Source organism: Simochromis diagramma, unplaced genomic scaffold, assembly GCF_900408965.1.
Source record: "Simochromis diagramma unplaced genomic scaffold, fSimDia1.1 OVJJ01000669.1, whole genome shotgun sequence".
NCBI lineage: Eukaryota > Metazoa > Chordata > Actinopteri > Cichliformes > Cichlidae > Simochromis > Simochromis diagramma.
Window position 1 is genome coordinate 5,574,638 of NW_024387458.1, and position 22,622 is coordinate 5,597,259.

The window sequence follows — 22,622 nt, forward strand, 5'->3', positions numbered from 1 at the left end:
GAATACTCTTAAATGGAAGAAAAGAAAATATTTTGCACTTGTTTGACAGAAGCTGTAAATCCATTTATCTAAAAACAGAAGATAAATTTCATCTGCTGTGTCAAGATATCTGAAAGATACCAGGTCATGTTAATTGCAAGGTCGATATTTTGCATGAATTAAATCAAAGTTTAAATGTGTTCCATGTGTTTCCAGTGCCAGCGGCCTCTCCACACTTCTCGCTACCAGATACTGTCTAACTGAGACAAGACAAGCCTCCCCTTTGTTCTGCCACACACACACACGAAGGTAAACAATGCGTTCAGTGAACTGTCTGTGAGTGTACAAGCCTCTGTCAGTCTCACTGTTTCTGTCCAGTCTGATCCACACAGGTCTCCTGCCGCTCACCTTCAAAATGTCCGCCTTGCCCGGAGAATACAGCGGAGGGCAGGAGACAGGCGTAGTTTTTTTTCCCTCTCAACCACAAACGCGCACAGACCCACATCCTGTCTGTGTCGTGACTCTCTGCTGGACCCATGCCACGCATCGACACCTCACCCACAGAGAGCACACACAGCCTTGAAACATGAAAGTATCCTGTGATTTCCTACCCATTTCAGATAATCTAGAAACTCCCTAATAACAAATCTACTTTTTGATATCTTTGCCACTGATTTCCACCATCTAACACCCTCTGTAATTCTTTTACAACATAACTGTATTTCTAAAAAAAAAAAAAAAACCATATTGATTACCAGCTCTTCAGCATTTATTCTGTCCAGGAATTGCAGGGCTGCACGGGGATGACACCTTTCTGGGAAGAGTGTGGTAAATATAATAAACAGTATCTTTTTTTTTTTACCACTGAAACCAAGCTGAAACTGGTCTCTGAGGTTGGTGCTTGGCACATGCCAAGACGTGCCAAAACTGCAGTACCTACAGTGGCCACTTGAGGCCTCACATCCCCATAGACTGCCATGTTAAAATGCCCACGTTTCAAGTGAAAATAAACTAGTACTAACAATATTACTCTGGGCGTGGTGGCAGCTTTGATTGACAGATAGATTTTGAATCTCTTGGTCAAGTTTTTAGTGTTGTTGATATTCTATTATTTGCATTTGATCAAGTAGCTTCTAAGTACAAATTGTGTCTCTGCAATGCAGGATATGCATGTATTGATAACCAAGCTAGTTAGCAGTTTGTAGCACCAAAAAAACAAATGAAAAAAAAACAAACAAACAGAGACAGTCATGAAGTAAAAGTTGACAGGACTTAACAAACCCATGGCTGATGTAAATCTGACTATGTCCATCTTTTATATACAGTATATATGATTAGAGCTTAAATGTGAACCGTTGGGAATATTTAGAATAAAGTGAACTTAACTATCTATAAACTCTTCTGCACTTGTGTGCAGATCTAGCAGCTTGGGACTGCAGTACATTAACTGCTCTTAACACACTTGAGTCCCTGACCAAACAGTCAACGGTCAAGCCACATTGTGTCCAGCACATGTTGACAAGCAGAATGAGTGGAAAACCCCACTGACAACCCCAAACCACTATAGATAACATAGATATCTCAATCCAAACCTTCAAATAAATCACTTGCTTCTCCTTTCCACCAGACTTTCCCGTCCTCCTCAGCTCTGTGTGCTATTTTAATTATTTTTCAGCTCATTCTTTTGGTTTTACAGACTATACAATGTAGTCACCGTTCTCTATAATAGACCTGTTAACCAATACCTGCCCCAGAAGCTTAGCATTCAAAGATCAAAATATCTCAAAACTATAGAGACAAAAAGTGGAGAAAGAAAAGCAGCTTCTGTTGTACATAGAGAAAAAAAGTTTCTCCAACATTCTTAATATGAACAACAGGAATTGCAAAACACCTCTACAAAGATTCCGATTGCACAGCAACTCTGCCTGTAAAAGTTACATGGATATAAATATGTTTTAGTCAAATTAATTCAATTTACTGCATTATGCTGTCTCTGTGCTAAGCACTAATCTGTGTGTAGAAACAGAAAAGCAACAATAATGAAGGGTTCGGTTAAATGAGAAGACAAGATGAGCTAAATCTGTTGAAACGCAACCGCGTGTTCGTGCATGTATGTGTGTGTGCGTGTGTGTGCGTGTGTGTGTGCTAAATGAATGGACTGTCCCAGTTCTTGGTGTCGATCTTCCACTGCAGAGGAGAGAAGAGAGAACAGGGCTGCAGGGAAGCGGAGGAAGGGAGGATAAAAGACCTAACTAGCAACATCCTCATCTTCCCTGTCATTCTTTCGCCCTCACTCTGCCTACTCTCCACTTCCCTACTTTTCCCTGCTACTTCATCAGTAGCTCTCCTTGATCTAACTCAATCTCACTCAGTAAGCTTTTTCTAATTCCCCCATCTTTTCAATTTGTTTCATCATATATATTTTTCTCTTCCTCTTGCCTTTTTGTGTTATGCATCACCTCTCCCCCGCATCCCCAACAACCCTTTCTTGCCTTCCTGGTCCACCAATCACAATGCTTGAGAGGCTCTGCACCAATCCTCTGGCACAGCAACCCCCTTCACAGCCATGTTAAAGTGAACATAATATCCTGGTGCCACAAGGATGGCATAATATGGTGACATGTAACCTTTCATAGAACTTTCCTTCCTATACACAGGTGTTTGCAATCTCTACAGTTCGCACACACTTTCTTCTCCTTTAACGTTCCTTTATCTTATTACTTTCCTTTCACATCTCTACTCCAGCTGTATTTCTGCTCAGCTCTGTAGAGGAGTCCTTCTATTATTCATAATGCTCTCTCCTCAGTTAAGTTACTCCTTTTCTGTTATCTCTGCTCCGTCCCATCAGATTCTACATTGCTGGCATCTGCTGCTGCAGCTTGTAAATGCTCACATGTGGCTTTTTAAATGGTGATGTTATCATACAAATGACTTTGCATTCTTCTGATGACATAAAAAAAAAGTTTGGGTTCTTTTTGTTTTAGCTTGATAACTGAGTTTCTCTAAGTGGTGATAAAAACCCCTGCAACAATCAGACAGCATGAAGAGAAATGAGTGGAGTGGGTTTCATGTTGACAGCTCTGAGATGAAACCATTTAATAGATCTTTTAGTGAGTCACTGTTAGTTTTCCTTCTCTGGCTGTCAACAAAGATAATAGAGTGATAGCTCGCTGTAGCCCAATCAGCGCCTCACAGTAGGAATTATTTTGTAAAATTAGCAACCGCCAAAGCTGCACTAATCATCATTATTTTGGCTAAATGGACTGCAGCAATACTATGTATTCATCATATGTATCAGCTTTGTTATAGCCAGAGCAGGCTGCTGTTTTCAGCAACCTACCTGCCCTTCCCCAACAACAAACATGAAAAGCTGGTGACACAGTGTATGAAAATATCACTTTTACTTGAAGTGCATTGCTTTGTAGCTGACAGTAACTTGCCTCAAAGATGAGATTTAATTACTTGCCCATGTCAGAGTAATTTTAGCTCATATCAGGGCTGCCTATCCTAGGATAGCGTGTTGATGTGGTGGACGAGAACAAGTACTTGGGTGTGCACCTTCAACAACAGGCTCAACTGGGAGATGAACACAGTGGGTACGTATAAGAAGTAGATTGGCAGGCTGTGTTTCTTAAGGAAGTAGAGATCTCCTGTTGTGGGGAGCGCAGCGTGCTATGCTGTGGTCTTCTGGAGGGGAGGGCTGCATTGGAGCTGGTGACACCAACAAACTGAATAAATTAATTAGGAAGGCTGCAAACTGTTCACTGAACAAACTGTTATGCATTATGGATAGTTCTCACCACCCTCTGCACCACTTACTTGAGAGACAGCAAAGAAAAGTTGGTAACAAACTGATTGGACAGATACAGGAACTCTTTCATATCACATGCATTAATTCTTTACACTGCAGCACATCTGTATAGAAAAGGAGCATCTGTTCTCTTGTGTTAACACTAGAGATGCACTACTTGATAGGCCAGGGACTGGAACGACGAACGATGAATTGTCAGGCTGCTCAGCCCAAACCAGTGACCAACCGATCAGTCTCAGACATTTCCGATTATAAACCAGTCTGTTTCATGCATCCACAACACGCACACAGTGATGCGGGGAAATAGATACTCACACTCTCACTGTAAATGAGGAAGACACAAAACAATAAGGGAACCACCCCCCAAAAACTCATACGTAACAACAAACCTAAATAAGACACTTAAATCACCGTCATCCAGCTGAACATGCCCAGCTTGAAGAAGCTAACAAAGGGAAAGCGGCTAGTGCTCAGTGCCAGCCTCGGTATTCTGTTAACAATATTAAATAGATATAGGAAAAACATTCAGCGATGAAAACAGACATTTTTGGGGGTATCCACTCAAAATATATATCTAAACCATTAATCAGTAACAAATGTTTGCAGATAGTTTTTAGACCACTCACCAATAAAATCAGCTAAATATTGCAGCTCTAAATATGATACATTTATAATATTTGTTTCATCTTGTGTTTCTGTTTCACTGGCGCATCACCATATGCCTTAGGGATAATGTGGCAGATTGGCCATCACATTGATTGATTGATCGATTGGAAGATTAAATTGGTTTCGCATGGTGAAAGTGTGAAAATGCATGTCCCCTTCCCCCACTGCTAATCCCGGTATCCTTAATAGTCATAAAAACAGCCCAAAATATAGTTTACTTGGAGCTAATGTAAGCAAAAAATTCTGTCCTCTTTCATGCAAACCTTCCAACATGCAAACAATAAAAAATACAAGCATGTGTGCTCAGAAAAGACAGACAACAAAGAGAAAGGACTGAATATTTTAATGGGCAGCGGGTATAATGGAGTGGAGGACAAAGAGATATAAACACGCTGGTTGAAGAGCAGGAAAGAAGAGCAGGCTTCTGATATAAATCTTGGCTTAAATAAGTGTCGAGGGATTAATGTGGTACAATGCATGGTCACAGGGGATCTCTGCATGTGTGTGTGTGTGTGTGTCTGTGTGTGTGTTTGTGTGTCCTGCTTCCAACCCCCAGTCCCAGAAGCAGAAGTGTGGCAGAACAATACAGCCTTCTGCCAGCTGACAGACATGCAGGGAGGGAGGCAGGGCATTGATGGAGAGTGGTTAAAAAAAGAGGGAGAGAGAGAAAGATAAAGCCGGATGGGTAGGGGGAGAGCAGAGTTGAGGAGAGAAGCGGCAGCAGATAAAAAAAAAAAGACGCCAGAATCGAGTCCTTCCCAAAAATAAACCTCAGAAGAGGCAGCGTCTTTCCAGCCTCACCCCCCCCCATCCCCCTTGCTAATTCTTGTCTCACTTTGAAATAATAGAGAGCTCAGTGCTCCCTGTATGAGACCTTTGTTGGATTTCATTCTCTTCAATCCATATATTCAGTTTAATACAGGTTCATCCTCTCAGATAGTCCAGTATATCTTTATTTGCTTTTACATTTGTTTCATATAGCCATGCTAGCAGTTTGGTTGGTTTGGTCCATACTCCCTCTGTATCAGCATGCCAGACACGCTACTCATCACATACTGATGCTGGGTCAGGACCCAAAGATATCACAATGCCAATGTGATGCTGCTTCCTTAGCTATTTCTAAAAGTGTTGAAGCTATTTCTAAAAGAGCTCCATAAAAATCCCCCAATATACAAAAACTGTGCCATGAGAAAAGTGCTACGGTATCCTCAGTCACAAGATACACATGGTACACAAAGGCCGTATTAAAGAAGTAGAGAAAGGTGTTGCAGATAAGAGAACTTCATTTCTGTTCTATTTTTACTCAAAATATGGTGTTTTTCTAAACCCAATCAAACAGTTTTAGGTCTTGTGACTCCTGTTTTCTACGGAGCCCCTCTGATGACATGGTCCAAAAAATAAATAAATTGTGGCCACAAAATACTACTTCGTGGGCACGAAATGGGTATAACGTGCCCACAAAATATTATTTCGAGGGCACGAAATATGTATAACGTGCGCACGAAATTCTAATTTGTGGGCGCGAAACACTTGACCGGTAACCGTGATCCTTCCCAGGCCCTTGCAGTTGGATGACAATAAAATCTATCCCGGCGTCCAGCATGCTGGAAAGTGAAGCTATGGAGTTTCTCTTGATTAAATTATGAAAAGAAGGAATTCCTCACTAAGTGTACAATGATCGAGGAGTAAGAAGGTGTTGAACATCATGTTATGACAACTTAAAAATCCTGATATTTTGTAGGTATAAAGCTTACTATGTTTGGCATCTTCATATGAAACTAGCATGCTAAAATACTAAATAATTAACACTGATGCTGACGCAAAATTGGATATTTCTCCAGACACTTCCAGTAGTAAAACCAAATGACTAAACAATTTAAACCATTGACTTGATAAAGTTGCTAACTGAAAAGTCTATACCGTCCATTTTATTAAACTGAATCATTCTTATTTGTTCTGTTTATCTAGTATTATCTATAGATCTATAGATTATTTAGACATCACACTTTCCCCCTGCCCTTTTAATCATGTTTACTCCCTAAATTTGATTATGAGTCATAATTAAATACACTTCAAACTCATGCGAGACTTAAAACACGTAATACATGGTAAGAATTTAAATGTATCCTGCCGACTCTCTGTTTGACTTTCAAGTCTGAGGACAAGGCAGGGGTCAAGTAAAGCCGCCACAAACTGGAGTAACACAATCACTAAAAGCACAGTGTCCAAAATAATAAAGGAAATAACCAGGAGATGAATAAGTAATGCCAACAATTCTCACTAAGTGTAGTGTTTTCAATCTGGCTTGAAGCCCATCTTATTCCACACAGTGGTTTTAGTCTTTTGCTACTCTGGAAGGCATCACAAAAATTACTTTCTCAACAAAAAAAAACCAAAAATCGTATTATTAGTCCATTATGCTTCCAACATAGGAAAAATCCACCACCATGAGCTAAAGACAGTGATGTGTAGTTTTAGCTGTGCTAAGTCAGTCAGTCAGTCAGTCAGACTATTGACAAAGCAAATACACAGCAGAGCATTAATCAGTCACACACAATCCAACAGCCTCTTAATGTATAAATCAATCAGGCTAACCATAGTGTGCCACTCAGCCAGTCAGTTTACCAGCCAGCTGACCAATCTGAAAAGCATGCTGACTTTATTGCTACAAGAGATGCAACTTGTTCATGTAATCCGGCTTGAAAGCACTGAGTGGCTTCATGTTTGTCTGGAGCTTGCATCTAATAGCGTTAATGGTAGCTCTTCAGTGCACTGATCTCAGTGGAACTCTTAATGCATGACTTCTGTTTTCCAGTTTCTGGTAACATCCATACCATCAACAGTGTTGGACAGTGAAGATCTATAGGCTCTGTATGCATTACTGAAGCAACTTAAAAAACAAAGTAAGAGTTAAAAAGATGTATATTTCATGCAATCTTGACTACTATTTTAAAAATGTGGCAAAAGGAAAACTGCAAGCAATACAAATAAGTCATGAGTGAGCTTACAAAGCACATAGCTTGATTTAAAACACCAAACTGACATTTCTATTTGTGTCATAACTAAACTAAATAATTTAATAGTGGTATTAATCTTCTCGTGTAACTCTTGGTCAAGAAGTGAATCATATTTTTAAAATATGATTCACTGTATAATGAGGTTTAAAAAAGTACTATCAGAAAGTTTAATTCATAAACATTACTAACAAACACTTATATTTTTAATTTTCATACTGAATTAAAAAAACAAAACAAAACAAATGTATTGTAGGTTGGGATCAGTGGTGTTCCAGCTGAGCAAGCAAGATAGGCAGTACTTGCCCAGTAAAGTACTTTTCTAAATTACCAGCTGTATATAATGAAAATTACTCAAGAGTTTTTAAGTAGTATATATATATATATATATATATATATATATATTTTTTTTTTTTTTTTTTTTTTTTTTTTTTTTGAAGAGCAACCCTTAAGGCTTGTCCACAGGAAGTGACTAGCAGCAACATGCTAAGAAGAGACCAATGAACGTCAATGACATTCAGCCACTTGGGAGCACTGGTGGTGCAAAGTGACCAGGTCTCAGGTTAAACTTTTGTTAACTTCAATGTGAGCAACTTAAATGATCAATAAAGTGAAGGATACAATTAATTGCCATTAAATGGCTGGTAAATACTGTAGGCTACAGGGTTACCTAGGCAACCAGTGTGATCAGTCAAGGGTGGAAAGCAAATTGGTTTAAGTGCTGGAAAGTTTATGTAGAGCCATGAATTATTTTCATGGCTCTACGTGTTTGGTGGCAACACAGATGATATAAAAGATGGACGTGGTTTCCATGATTGAAAAGTGAAGCCAACACAAAAGCCAACTGCATTTTGTGCAGGATTAAAGTAAGGCTAGAGGGTGTTGCAAAAAGATTTTTTGCTCTATAGAAGTCTAAGGAAGCCTTGACCCTGACCTAAAAAAAATACTTCCCTGTTCATTCTGTTCCTTCTGACTAAGCCCATGAATTTTCTCACTAGCTCCAGCTCAACACTTACGTGTCACATCTACATCTAAAACACCAAGACATCACCATTATTACATCCATCTTTTATACTGCAAATGGGAAGCAGCTAAATATCCTTAGTGGTAGATTATGCTGTGACTCCAGTGACCCATTTAACATACAGCCAACAATGATACTGATACTCTTTATAATTAGCTGTTCTTTTATGATCTAAAATGAAAGTGTGTTATTTAATCAACATTGAAGAGCCATTTCAGGCATCCAGTATGAGAGAGATGACGAGAAAAGAGAGAGATCAAGTAAAGTGAGGAGAGTTAAAGATAACTGTGGCGATGTGAGCCGAGGAGGGAGAAGATATTTTTTGCACCCTGGTGCCAAGAATTAGCCCTGGGCAGACGGGGTTATAGATTTACCTTGAGTGAGCCAGTGATAGCTGATATCCCCATGACAAGGTTATGCCACAAACACCGGGAAACTGCTGACGTCAGAATACACACATTATACTACATCAACATGACTTGTTGCCTTATAGTAAACTCAGAAACCTGTGACCAAACAGACTCAAATTCAGCTCTTTCAGCTTCCTGATGAATCCCCATTATAATGCAGTGTTTTTATGGCACATCATTAACTGCTGCATTTGCCCTTCTACGTAGCCGATGATCATTACTGCTTCTCAAAAGAATGACTCCAACCTGGCAAATAAAATAAATACATTCCCATAGTTTTAAATTTCTTAGAAAAAATACATCTATACAACATTCTTGTGGCATTCATGTTGTTGATATTTCTTCAGGGACACTACTTTTCTCTTTCTGTATACATAGAAAAACTTATCTATTCATAAGTGTTCATGGACACAAAAAGTAAAGTCCTCTTGGGGGAGATAAGAAGTGGTGAGAAGAAATGTGTTTTGGTACCTAGGTTTAGGTACCAAACTACTTGGGTTAAGAAAAAGACCATTGGTCTGGGTTGAAAAAAAAAATATCAGTGTTTCACAGGTTTAGTCAGGTTTCCAAGAGAAGAACAATTTCACAAGAAATATATAACCCAGGAAAAACAGCTGGAGAAATAGATCAATGGGTTTGAAGGCTTATCAGATGCCAACACACTGCACAGAAAGAAAGAAAATTGTACAACACTTCAGAGAGACACCCATGCCCAACTATAATGAAAACTGACCAAACGGCACTAGTGTCATTTCAGACTGTTTGAATGTTTCACTTTTGAGTTGAAAGTATTATTTGCTTAACTGATTACTTGACAACTTTGACATTTTTGCAAAGCGTACTGACATTTAATTTTTTAGTTAAGTTACTGTATAAAACACACATTTGATTTATATTGTTTGTTCCTGGAGTTTGTGAATCCATTTTCTCCAGCTGCAATATATATAAATAATTAAAATAGCCATTAGTTGCAGCATTCACTCATCCTATCATTTCCATTAGGATGAGTGGATATAAAAACGAAAAAGAATACAGTTGATTTAAGGTGGCATTCACAATCTGATCTGTTGCTTAATTTCAAGGATTTTCTCCACTTAAACTGAAAGAAAGACAGATTTTACGTCCTATTTTTTCAACTCACAAAACCCAACATAAGACACTGCACAGAAAATTGCTCCAATGAACCGATCAATTTTGCTCAAAGTGGACAAGAGAAGTGAAGGGTTCCTATAGCCATATGAAAGTTAGTCTGGTCTACGCAATTTTTTCGAGTTGAAAGATTCTCTAAAACAGCAGAGTCTGCATCCGATGTCTTAGGTTGTTTTAAGGCAAGATTTTCCTCTGAGACTACTCTTTGGAATTATGTAAAGAATTTTAAGCACATATGGGCAAACATCTGTTATGAAAATGATTTAGTGGCAGATGTAGGAATGGACTTCTTATATTTAAGTTATTATTTTTTAATTCTTACACCATGTCTTCTCATAAAAGCTTAATTGCCAATGAATAAATTAATGAAATCACCACGAGAGCACAGCTAACTCACATCTAGCTGACTTCCTGTAGGCCAAGGAAGTGATGTCCATTTTGACCTTGATGTTAATGAGGTCAGGGGTACTGACTCTCTGTGACAGGTGGCTAACCCTGAACTAATTATAGCCTCGGGCTGGTCAATGTGTACAAACACAAAAGCCCAAATGTCAGCATGTGCACGCAAGAGCAAACGGGAAGCATTTTAAGCACAAACAAAGATGCATTTGGACAAATAAGCACATACACGCAAGTTGTCAAGGGGATTCAAACAGTGGACCTGACGGTGATGTCCAACTTCAGCTAAAAGACTGATAGTTTACAAAGTGAAGCTGTCAATGCAGTGAGGAATATTTATTGATTTCAAGTCAGACCTATTGATCATCTTCTAGGTGCTTTTGTGTGTCAGTGATTTCGTCTTAACTTCGTCCTTGCACAATGACTTATGTACAGGCGCACACAGACAGACAGCCCACACCTAACCGCAGGGTGTGACTGCTGACGCTTTTGGCTGGGGTACACGTTTCTCCCCCAAAGTCCCACACCTCTCACGTCACAGTCGAACAGGAGGTTGAATGTGTGGTGTGATGGCATAAAACGGGACATTATGTTTTCTTCTGAAAAAGTTCCTTAAAGAGAGGAAGATTTAAAGTATGTGTGTCCCTATGAGTGGTACCTTTTTTATGTATTTTCAAAATATTGTTTTCTTTACAACAAAGCCACCAAACCAGTGACTTTAAGTCACTTAAAACATAACAACAGCTGACACAGCTGCCTGAAATCCCAGTCTGTTCTCTGTAGCTGATTCCTGTTATCTTCTCCTTTCTTCTCTGCCCATGCTCCCTGCACATCCATCTTTCTGTCTTTTTTCCCCACTCACCCCCCACAGTATTCCCTCTGGGACCACCCCTCTTATCCCGCTGAGTGTCTCGTACGTGCATGCATGATTATGTGTGTGCATGTGTGTGATGGGAGGCTGCATCGTGACAAAAGAGAAGCACCTAGCCTTCACTAGACCACCACGTCTCAAACATTTCTCTTTCCTCCTGTGTGTCAGCTCTCATTCCTCCTTTACTTTCCCTCTTACTAAGACCAATTTTATCCCTCTAAACTCATCCTTCCCTCCTTGTCTTTCTCTACCTTTTTCTTTGGTTCGCGAGACCGTTTCCTTGACTTCTTCCTCTCCTTCTCCTTCTCTTCCTCTGCAGCGAGGTTCTCGTCCGCCTTTTTCTTCAGCTGCGAAGCGGCATGCGCCATGGTTCTCCAGCCCAATTAATCCACACAGGTGGGAACTGAAAAAGGAGGGATGAATGAAGGAAGGGAGTCTGGACCCAAAGTCTCCCCTTTAGCCTTATCTTCTTGGCTCCTAATTATCTTTTTGTTCCTCCTCTTCTCGGCTGTTCTTTTGTCAGAGAGTAAGCCCTCACAGGTGTGTGAGAGGGAGATTGTCTGAGGACTTTCCTGTCCTCGTTTTAAAGATTTGGCTCTCTCTTTTGTGCCTTATTTCCCTCAGCAGCTATCCACTGAGGTCCAGTTTGGGGCATGGCACAGACAGGACATACTCCTCTCTTTCACCTCTGCAAAATCCACGGCTGACAAGACAGCTGCTTCCACTCAGAGCTCACAGTGTAAATGAGTGCCAATTATAACAAATACAAAAAGAAGGATTTCCTTTAAACATTTAGGATCCACACACAGTTGAAATGGTCCTCTTGTTAATGAATAGTGTATAAATGAAAGCTTAGTTACAGGTAGATTAAGAGAGCTTCAGGGATGGCGGTCCAAAAAGGGGGCTCAATCTCCAGCCCTCAGCCCAGCAAAAAGCTCTGTCTGGGTGTAAAGTCTGGTCCTGTTGCCTGCTTGACTGGTTCCCAAAGTCTGCTGCCTGCACCTGAGCACTGAGCCATCCTCTATGTGCACACACACACGGTCCGCAACGCCTCGCCGGGACACATGAACAGCAGGGAAATGACAGAGGAAAGGAGGTTTAGATAGGAGAAGGAGAAGGAGGGGGAGGAAGAGGAGGGAGGGGTGCAAAAGGAGGGGGCAGAGAGAGAGAGAGGTAGAGAGAGCAGCTGGGACAGCACAAAAAAGGAGGGAGTAGGGATGGATGAATACCTCTGCTTAGTACCAGCTGGCTATGGCTGAGCGATAAAGAGAGAAAGGAAGATGAGACTCCATGCAGGGTACATACAGTACAAACACACAATGGGAGTCCAGCATATCACACCGTGCAGAAGTCTGCAGCCATGACGCTCTGGTTACGAAACTTCAGCATCTTTGCCATCTTGATCCTCATTTTATTTCCTTTACATATGAAAACAAGGGCAGTTGAATACATTACCACGTTTTGTTTAATCAGAGTTTAACTGTCTGAATCACAAAGTATTACGCAGAGATCAATCTAATACAAAGCTACAATAATAATGTTTAACTTAGCTTTTGACAAACCATTCAGCATAAAGGTGCACTGTACATATAAACCCACACACTTAGTATTCTTTGGTAGGTTATAATAACAGCTAAGTATATTTTGTGACTTATGTTGCCATTGCTTTTTAATGCGAGAAAACAGTGCTAACCTGCAACTGAAGTAGTGAAGTGAAGCTTTTATTTTGAAAGTTGAGCTAAATCTTATCGTGTCATGTAGAGCCAGCCTGAGGCATAAGCCGACTAAGCAGCTGGCGGGAGCCCCCAAGAGCACCTGAAATGTCACACCAGACATTTGATAAATGTATATTTATATAGTAATACAGTAATCATACACAAGACAGTGGAATATTTTGATAAATATGTCTCAAAAAGGATTTATCGCTCTGGTCTGAAAAGAAAAGAAAACACAGGATAAAGGTGTTTTTCTAGGAATAATTACATTACACTCATAAGCCATGATAATGGCTGTGCTCGATGTATATTGCACAAATGAGCGTCCATGGCAATATACAGATAATATTGGCAGTGCTGAGGTCAGTGGATAGTGATGGGATTAAACGTGGGCAGGGACCCCAAATGAAATTGTGCTTAAGACCCCATCAAAGCTTGGGCTGGCTCTGGTACCATGGATTTTAGATCAGAATATCCAGCTCTCTTCAATCTCAAATTGGTGAATTGATTTTGTCCTATCTGGGTGAGGACCTGTGCTAGCTGATAAACTGGATTTTTGTTGTCATGATGATATGAAGATATCAAAACCCTACACAAACAAATCCTGGAACAGAGTGATTCAAACACAGCATGCATCCACACTCACATTTAGCCTTGTTTAATAAATTTTTCTCCTTTTTGAAGTATTTTGTGCCTATTAAAGCAGAACGCCATATTCCTGATATATAGACATTCATAACAATAAATATTGGATAATGCACATCACAGATTGCCTTTAGATCATTTAGTTCTCGTGGGGATGTGTGTCTCGACTTTACAGCATACTATGTTTTGGAACATTTAGTTTAGCTGATGTCAGTCGTTTATTTCTACACTGTCTGACTTTTTTCGACGTCGCCCCCTGTTGGCCGTGTTTTCCACTGGCTTCCGCTGTACTTTTTCTTCAGTGGTAACTAGGAAATGTTGGTATCCTGGTATACACTAAAACAGGATGGCTTATATGTTGATCTTTTTATGGAGGCTGCTCATTAATAAAATATGTGGGATGTCTTTAAAATGTGTCACATGCTGCGAGGAAATTCAGATTAGTTAGCATTGCTTACGCAAAGGTAACTTGTATTATATTGCTGGCATTGTATTACCGGCAATGGTGCATGCATTGAGATTTCACACAAAACATTTCAGCATCATACTCAGAACACTGAGAAAATATTGAATATTGAATTAATGAAAGAAACTTACTGTAACATACTGTGTAATTCCATCATGTTAAAAATGACAGCCTGGTAAATCGCAAACATTTTGACATCAAATGTAGAACTAAATGAAAAACGTATATGCAGACATGTTCGGACCAACAGATCAATTACTGGGATACTATTGAGATACATTTTAAATTAAAATAATCAGATATGGAATAACAAGACCTTAGAGGCAACTACTTTCAAGGAAGCATTACCAACCAGCATAAAATTAATGAGAAGCAGAGATCCAGTTTGTTTCCTGAGGTGATAAGAGTAATGAGCAACAAGCCACCACATCTCCTTAAATGACGATCATTCATATTTCCGTATATACCTCACAGTCAGTGTGTAAAGTCAGAAAGATCATGTCATAAATGCATTTCTAAATCTTTTCATTTCTTATTTGGGGTTTCCAGGATGTGTGTGATGAGTCCTGCTATGAGCTCATTTCTGGATACTGCAGCCTTTGAATATTAACAACATGGGCGGGGGGATGGTCTATGGTAAGAACATGTGAGAGCAAAGGAGCCTGGCTATTGGTTGCCTGGGATATGAGAACGCTGTATTTTTTGCTGCTTTTGAAAGGGTGGTCCTACCTACAAACAGACAATAACAAAGGGGAGAGGAGAGAATGTTTCATATGAACAACCAGCATCTTTTTTCATATAACATCTATCTTCTGTTTTATATCCTTTTCTTTCTATATTTCTAAGCTATAATTAGGCCCAATAATGTTTTTTATGATTTTGATTGGCAAGACATAATGAGCAAGATATAATTTTATTAACTGTATGCAGTGTGACTGAAGATAACACCATGGGAAAGGTGTTAATATCATAATTGGGTGTTTAGTGTGGTATATCTATGCAGACACAACAGCTAAGCTGCACTACAGCTTGTGCCCCAGATATTGCCTCTGGCTACGAGCCAGTGAGTGAATGGACAAACATGACACCATCACTCAGTTGCAAATGGTGCCTATGTGCATAGCTACTGTAAAGAAAGCTTGCTAATCTTCCAGTAATAACAACTGATTGATGAAGGAAACAGTTTCCCCAGTAAAAGCAGCTAAAATAGCTCTTCAATGCCAAGCAAAGACACAATCAGCAACAGCCAGACTTTGCCATACTTTCAGTGTTTGCTATCATCACTGTCTGTAGATCTCTCAAAACTATGACTGAAAAATGCAATTCTTTGTACAGTTTCTGATGTATAAACTGCAAATAAACAATGCACTATTTTTTATCCTTATATTTGTCCAACCCCCGTCAATGTATCCACACACACACACAGAAAATGACCTGGCCAGTCAACCAAAATTCTGGCAACTTTTCTTTTCCTTAGCCTGGGACGATAACACTGTGTGAATACTGATCAGCGGTTTCCTGTAAATCTAGTTGCATTTTAATCTGAATTTGAATATTTCACAGACATGTTACAAGTGAGTATTTTATTATTTGCACTGCTACTAAATGGCAATATTTTAAAAGATAATGATAGATAGATAATGAATGTCACAAAAGGCTATACTGTACAAATACTAGCTGTGAAACATTAAATTACAATTGTGCAATAACTAGAGGGAATTGGACTCAGCCAGTTTGGCAATTGTCTCGTGCAGGGCTGCTTACTAAAGCTGTTCCAATACAACAGGTCAAAGGTTATAGCATAGGACTGAACGCATATGCAATTTGGGAATGCATCAACAATGCTGACTCCCAGTCGATCCATTCATTTACTGTACTGAGCGTCTTTTTCAGTCCCCTCAACTATCATGATACATATTTAAACAACCTTAAAATCAGAAGGAAAATGTTCCACATTCAAAAATTCCACTCAAGCTAATCACATCCTAAACTCTAGTTACTGCACCATAATAAGTCATCAGTCAGCCAGTGACATCAGGATTTATTGGACTAATCCTTCATTATCTCCATCTGTAAAAGGAGCTTATGAATTAGAATTACTGGACCTTACAGTCCCTTTGTCTGTTGTGAAACTGGGATTAACAGCAGGTGATTTCTCTGTACACGGATCAGATGTTTAAAACTATTCTTTAAAAAAGACAAGGGTGTTTGTAAGTTGCTTGCAGTCTCTGGCAGTGTCTTTGCAGTGAAGTTACCCTTCTTTCAGACTTTCTTTCAGCCTACTCACAGAGGAAATAGCACACTCAGGAAAACTGTCATGATTCCAAATGTGGGTCAGCAGCAAACATGCCAGCCAACTGCATTTTCCCCCCTTTTTACTCTTTCATTATCTCCTCCTTTCCTTTCAGTCTATCTCTGATGTTTTTCTTTTATCAATCTTTCTGTCCCTATGCTGCTGATCTAACCATCGCCTGCAGCAAACTACTCAGTGCACATACACATGAAACTGCAGTTAATGAAGTCTTGGAGGAGTGTGCATTACAGAGTAGAAACCAATATAGCAGATGATCACAGCATGGACCTGAGGGAAAACCAGAGAATTCCCCAAGATAAAATTGTCCCCAAACAACAACTATTATCCATATGAATATGTATGAATTATAACCCATTTCATCATCTAATAATGCATCAGAAAAATGGAAAAAAAACAAAAAACAAACAAACAAACAAACAAAACAGAATAAGAATCCTTAAAATTCTACAACTTACATGGGCACATGCTACTTTGTTCCCTGGGTTGATCATTTGCAAAGAAGCATTTGCAAAGAAAGGAAGAGCTCATCAAACTATCAAGGAGAAAACAAACACTCATGTTTCATCTGCACAAACATTCTAGACAGTATTTTATATGTTTGGGTCTAATTGTTCAGGGATTGGCAGTAAAAGCCAACAAAACAGCAGTCAGAGAGTGCCTTTGTATTCATGTACGTTTGTGCACAAAAGAAAAAGTTTAACTGCAATAATTTCATATCTGCTTTCACAAAATACAGGGCACATCCATCCTGGTGCACAAAATGAACGAGAAAGCAAAATGAATATATTTAAAAGCGGATTACAAGCTGTTTAGTGTCGTTAACAATGACGCCCACAGATAATTCAACTGTGGTGTTTGGCTCCCTCTATTGGCAAATCAATTTCGTACAGCCAGGTCCCTGCACAGCTTTAGTTACGCAGTGGAAGCAAATTTGCAGACATTAAATTCACAGAGACTGTTTCCTGTCACCACGAGGGAATGTGCACATGACTCTAATCCAAACATGAGAGCTGGGCTTTTGTGTGGGTGTCTATATGTGCTGGTGAAAGATTTGGCAATATAAAGGTTTTGTATACTATCAGTTGCACTTCTGATCACTTGGGGGCAGCATAGCACAGATAAAAATATCTTCCTGTGGGCTTGTTCAAAATACAATATTTAGAAGTTTGAGTGGCATTCACGAACAACCTAATTCAGTCCCTGTATATGTAAAATGTGAAAATGACTTGAAAAGTCAAATTTAGTTTAATTCTCAGTTAGTTTTAAATAAAATAAAGAGCTAGGACCTGTCGATAATGACTCTTCACAGCACTCAAATTATCATCCGCATGAATATGTCCGGTTTTATCGAGCTGATTCGCTTGTTTTTCCTGTTTTGTTGTTTTTTAATGCAACATTCCTTCATAGAGCTTAACATACGCAAGGACGTCAGAACAGAAAACATGCTCCTTTTCACCTGCTCACAAACCAGAGGAAACTGAGGAAAGTGTTTAGGCACTGAACATAGATTAAAGTCATTCTTAGAGTTTGTTTCAGCCTCCACCAGAGCACCAGGTGGGTGAGGATTACAAGAGCAAGACAAAAGCATCAGATAATTTGATGTTCCATTAGTGTACATATACCTCATGGAGTTTCAGGGACTCGCTAAATAATCCCGAGTGGTATCCTTAATCCATTTGGAGCACAACTCTCCACCTTGTTCATTAAATTTAAGTGTCTCTATAATACAGCACTCATTTGCCCTGAGTTATGTCCTGATACAATATCCTGTTTGAAGAAAGGACATCAAACTTGATGCAGTAAATCTTTAACTTGATTTGCAACCTCACTGTGATTCCAAATTCCACTTGCCAGAAACGGGAATCATTACAACTCCAGTAACAATGATATTTCAAGTTTAATATCGCTGATTCATGCACTTCTTAACTCTTAATCCTAGTTTGCAGAAGAAAGCAAGCATAGAACACAAACAACACCGTAAGCAGATTACTGAATTCCCCAAACCACAATACCACACCCACAAATATGAGCTGCCAATGTGAAAAATGTATGTTACCAGTGCAGGATAAAGCAAATATACCAATTTGAGCCTCGATAAAACAAAAATGTCCCACCGCAGTAGCATATTTTCTTCACAGTTTTTTCTTTTTTCTTTTTTCTTTTTTTTTATTAGTTCAGGTACTCCAGTCTTAGAATTATAGTGATTTATATCTTGTAAACAATACTGAACTCCACTTGTGTTAAAAGCCAGGATATCTGCTGACTGATAAGCCTCATCGCTAACAACAGGAGAGCCGGATGTCCTATTGTTAATAAGTGGCACTCCTGCACTGGTCCAACCAGTATCTGCCTGCATCTGAGTTTGTCAAAGATGCAGAAAACACTGAAAATTCACACACCAAGGGACATGAAAAAAAGGTATAAATGGAAACCTTGACCAATCAGAGAAGACTATCAGGCCTTGAGCTGCTGCTGCTGAATCCTGACTTAAATACTGCATGGCATTTAATGAATTTAAAAAACAAAATGCAGAGGTCAAAGGTAAGAGACCATCTTACTTGGCACATCATCGACATCTGAGTGGATTTAGGCGTGAAGTCAGGGTTTTATAAAAAAAAAAAAAAAAAAAAACATCATTTAGATGCGCGTGACATCTCAGATAACTGCTCGGCTACACTTATTTTAGACAAAGTCTTCATACTGTAAGCTATCCAGTTCTTTATTTGAAATAAAATACAAGAACTTTCTGTAGGAACTTTCTTTCTGTAACTTTTGTGGAGGGGATGTGGTCCTAATGGAAAGTCATTCAGAATTGTTGTTTGCTGTAAACCATACTGATTTTCATACTTCTCTATCTTTTTTCACTTTATCCCTTTTCCTTGTTTGTCTATCTTGTTATTGTTTGAAATAAATGAATTAATTGGATGACCAAATTGTCAGGTAATTCATTAAGGCTTCAGTTACACAGGCCTAGATACAGGTTTGGGGCTCCCTAGCAACCACAGGTCACTAGGGGAAAGATGGATATTCCCTAAAGTCGTTAGGTGAAACTGATTGCAAAGAGGTACATGGTACTACATCAAAAACGTTCTTGTGGTTGCTTTGGTCACTAACATATTGTCAAATTTGTCAATCACCGAGGCATAGTGAAACACAAAGCATAAACAAGAACCAAAAGTTTAGGCTTTTTCCAGGTTTGACTACTGCTTAGCAAGAAGTTGGCCAGTGTTTGCAGACAAGAGGGCATTTTTCGTGCAAACTACAACAATCTGCTATTGACCAAAGCTACGATAAGAGGGTTTTGGTAAAGCACTCTCTTTGCGACAGCCAGCAACCCCCAGCAGTCACTCTCAGACCAGTTGGAGAATACACATTTTTATCTAGCAACCTGTGGTTGCCAGGATGTTACTGAATGGTTTCTAAGGCTCTGTGACTGAGGCATGAAACATCTTTCAATGACACAGTTGCAGTACAAACACAAGAATAACATCAAACATCAGTCAAAGTTGGAGATAGTGAAGCTGGAGTCAGAAATCCTGTGGAGATTTTTCCCTGGCAGTCTTTAGGTGACTTTAAACAGCAAGTGCTGCCTTCATAATCTGTAAACTGCTGGGAATATTTAAGTCTGTGTGAGTAAATTCACGGCCAAAATTCTGGTTTATCGTGCAGTAATTATTATACTCTGATCTACTTTTATCATGCAATAATAAATATTACTATATTACATTTAAAGACCGATAAATTTCTGGTTTGCACCGATATATAAAAATCTGCAAATACGGCTGTTAATATTGCAAATCCAAGCAGTTGTTGGTCTCTACTAAATACACAAATAAATGACACATCATAGCTCTTGCAGTGACTCTCAACTGTCATGTCTAAGAAGTACACTTATTGTTTTGACATCACATGGCCTCTGTCTCCCCCGGCTGTTTCTTCACTCTGTCTGATACTCTCTGCAAATCTCTCTCTTCCTCACGCACACACACACATGCTTTATTCCTTCCACCCTCTCCACACTGACAACGCAGATATCCGACACAGTACATTGCAAATGGACCTAAACTAGATAAGGATACATATAACAACATAATACGCTCTGCAATGTTAAAGTAGCTGTTGGATGATGCTTGGAGTCTGCAGCAGCAGTCAGGCAGATTAGATCACATTTGGAGGCAAGGGGATTTTGGGTGTGGCTGGTCCAGACAGCCCATAAAAAAAAAAACATCCATTAGCAGCACAGTTGAGTTCATAAGGGAAGATGCATGTAATAGTAGCCATCATACATCCACCTTTTCTCGGACCTCCATTACCACTGTAGCAAAACCTCTTTTTAAATGTCAAAGCAGAACCAAAAATTCACATTTGAACCCAGATCTCCTGCTTCTCGAATGACCTTTGGCGCAGATGCTTTGTTTGTTATGTGAGCCCTCATGTTTGAGGAGACAGTGCAACCAACTGACCAGTTGACTTGTTTTACATGTGGTGAGGCAGGCAACTGCATTGCATCAGTTTTGGTAAAGCTTTAGATAGAACTTAATTAAAAGGTATGCATTTACAAAGTGTTTGTTATCATAAGAAAGCCCTTATAATACAATTTATTGCTATATTAATATTCTTGAAAATCTATAACTAGTTATAAAAAACTAAAACTTAAATCTCTGACTGCTGTTTTGTTTTTTAACTCAAACCAGAAGGCAACTAAAAACATATTAAACATTTACAAGTTAAAGAGCCAGGACATGGAAGAGAGCTTCAAGAATGGAACTAGACTGAGAATCGGTGAAGAATATTGCTCCGTAAATGTTGCATCAACTATAGACTGAATAGAATAGATGGACATAGCCACCACCCACTGGTTTGTTGAGTCTCATTTCAAAGCCTCAATTTCAACATTTTGGAAGCCACTATGTTGGCGTTAAGGAGCCAGAAGTGGCCTTATCTGAACAACAGATGACAACTTCAGCCAATGCAATCAAGTTTGATTAGAAAAGTGCATCCATAGACTGTAGACCGGTTGCATCACACAGACACCTACTAATCGGTGCAATCAGAACAAATAAAATATTACAGACTTCTTAAGAGTTTGCTATGCCAAGACATGGTAAGTGGCATGCAACTGCGATAAAAATGCTCCCAGAGCCACCAACTTCAAAAGGGGTCTAATTGAGTAAATCCAAATTAAAATTTTAAATAAACAACTGGGCCAGCACAGTTAGCACTGTTGGCTCACAGCAAGAAGGTCCTGGATTTGATTTCTTTGTGGAGTTTGGATTTTCTATCCACATGTGGGTGGGTTATCTCGGCTTGCTTCCACAACCCAAAGACATGCATGGGGTTAGGTTAATTGCTGTAGGTGTGAATGTGAATTTAAATTGGTTTCTGTCTTTATATGCTACCCAGACAGACTGGCGACGTGCTGACGGTGCACTTGCTTCTTGGCTTAAAACAATTGAGATAGGATCCAGCCTCCCCGTGAGGTTGAAGAGGTGAACCGTAAGAAAACATGGCAAAAAGAAGCTGGGTGGACGGACTTCTGTGTGTTTTAGATGACCATGTTAGGGCATCATGCAGAGCCATGGGTAGGAAAAAATGGGTCACAGTTTGATTTTGCTGCCCCCCATTGGTCAAAACATCCTATGAGTATCAGTCTAAGCAGTGAGCTATTTCAATGACCTGATTACAACCTGCCAACATCAGCAAACTCCCTCTCACACTGAGATCCAGAAAGTTGTTTCGAAATCATCAGGACCAATCAAGGAGGCACTACTGAGGACAGAAAAACGACAAGGGGCTTGAGAAGATTAGTGTGCTATCACTATGGAGACTGATGAGGCTAACCACAGCTCTACAAATGAGCCTGAGAGAAATGTAATAAAAGGACGGAGGAGTTTAACTCGATATAATTTCAATACAGCCCTAAGTCGTGCATTTCACCTGTGCAACACATCCACCAAGTCTTCTGTTAATGAGAGCAGACCGTTCTCACTACACAATGGAAAGGTCAGCCCTATCATAACAACGCTTTAGTTTGAATTAAAGTGACTAAACCCTGTGGTGATTTCCACAAAAGTGCCATCTAATCCCTGGCGTTAATGGTCAGCATGTGTCAAACTATATGTCAAATCTGCTTTTTACCTCCTGACTTCTCAAGCCAAA

General features: G+C 39.5%; 1 protein-coding gene across 1 annotated transcript in view; it reads right to left on the reverse strand.

Moving 5' to 3' along the window:
- Positions 1-21,054, reverse strand: part of LOC120722865 (ankyrin-3-like) — a 132,971-nt gene extending 111,917 nt beyond the window's left edge. The window contains 1 exon segment of the mRNA XM_040014003.1: positions 11,575-21,054. Coding sequence (XP_039869937.1) covers positions 11,575-11,691 — 117 coding nt within the window. The 5' untranslated portion in view covers positions 11,692-21,054.
- Between the last annotated feature and the right edge of the window lie 1,568 nt (positions 21,055-22,622).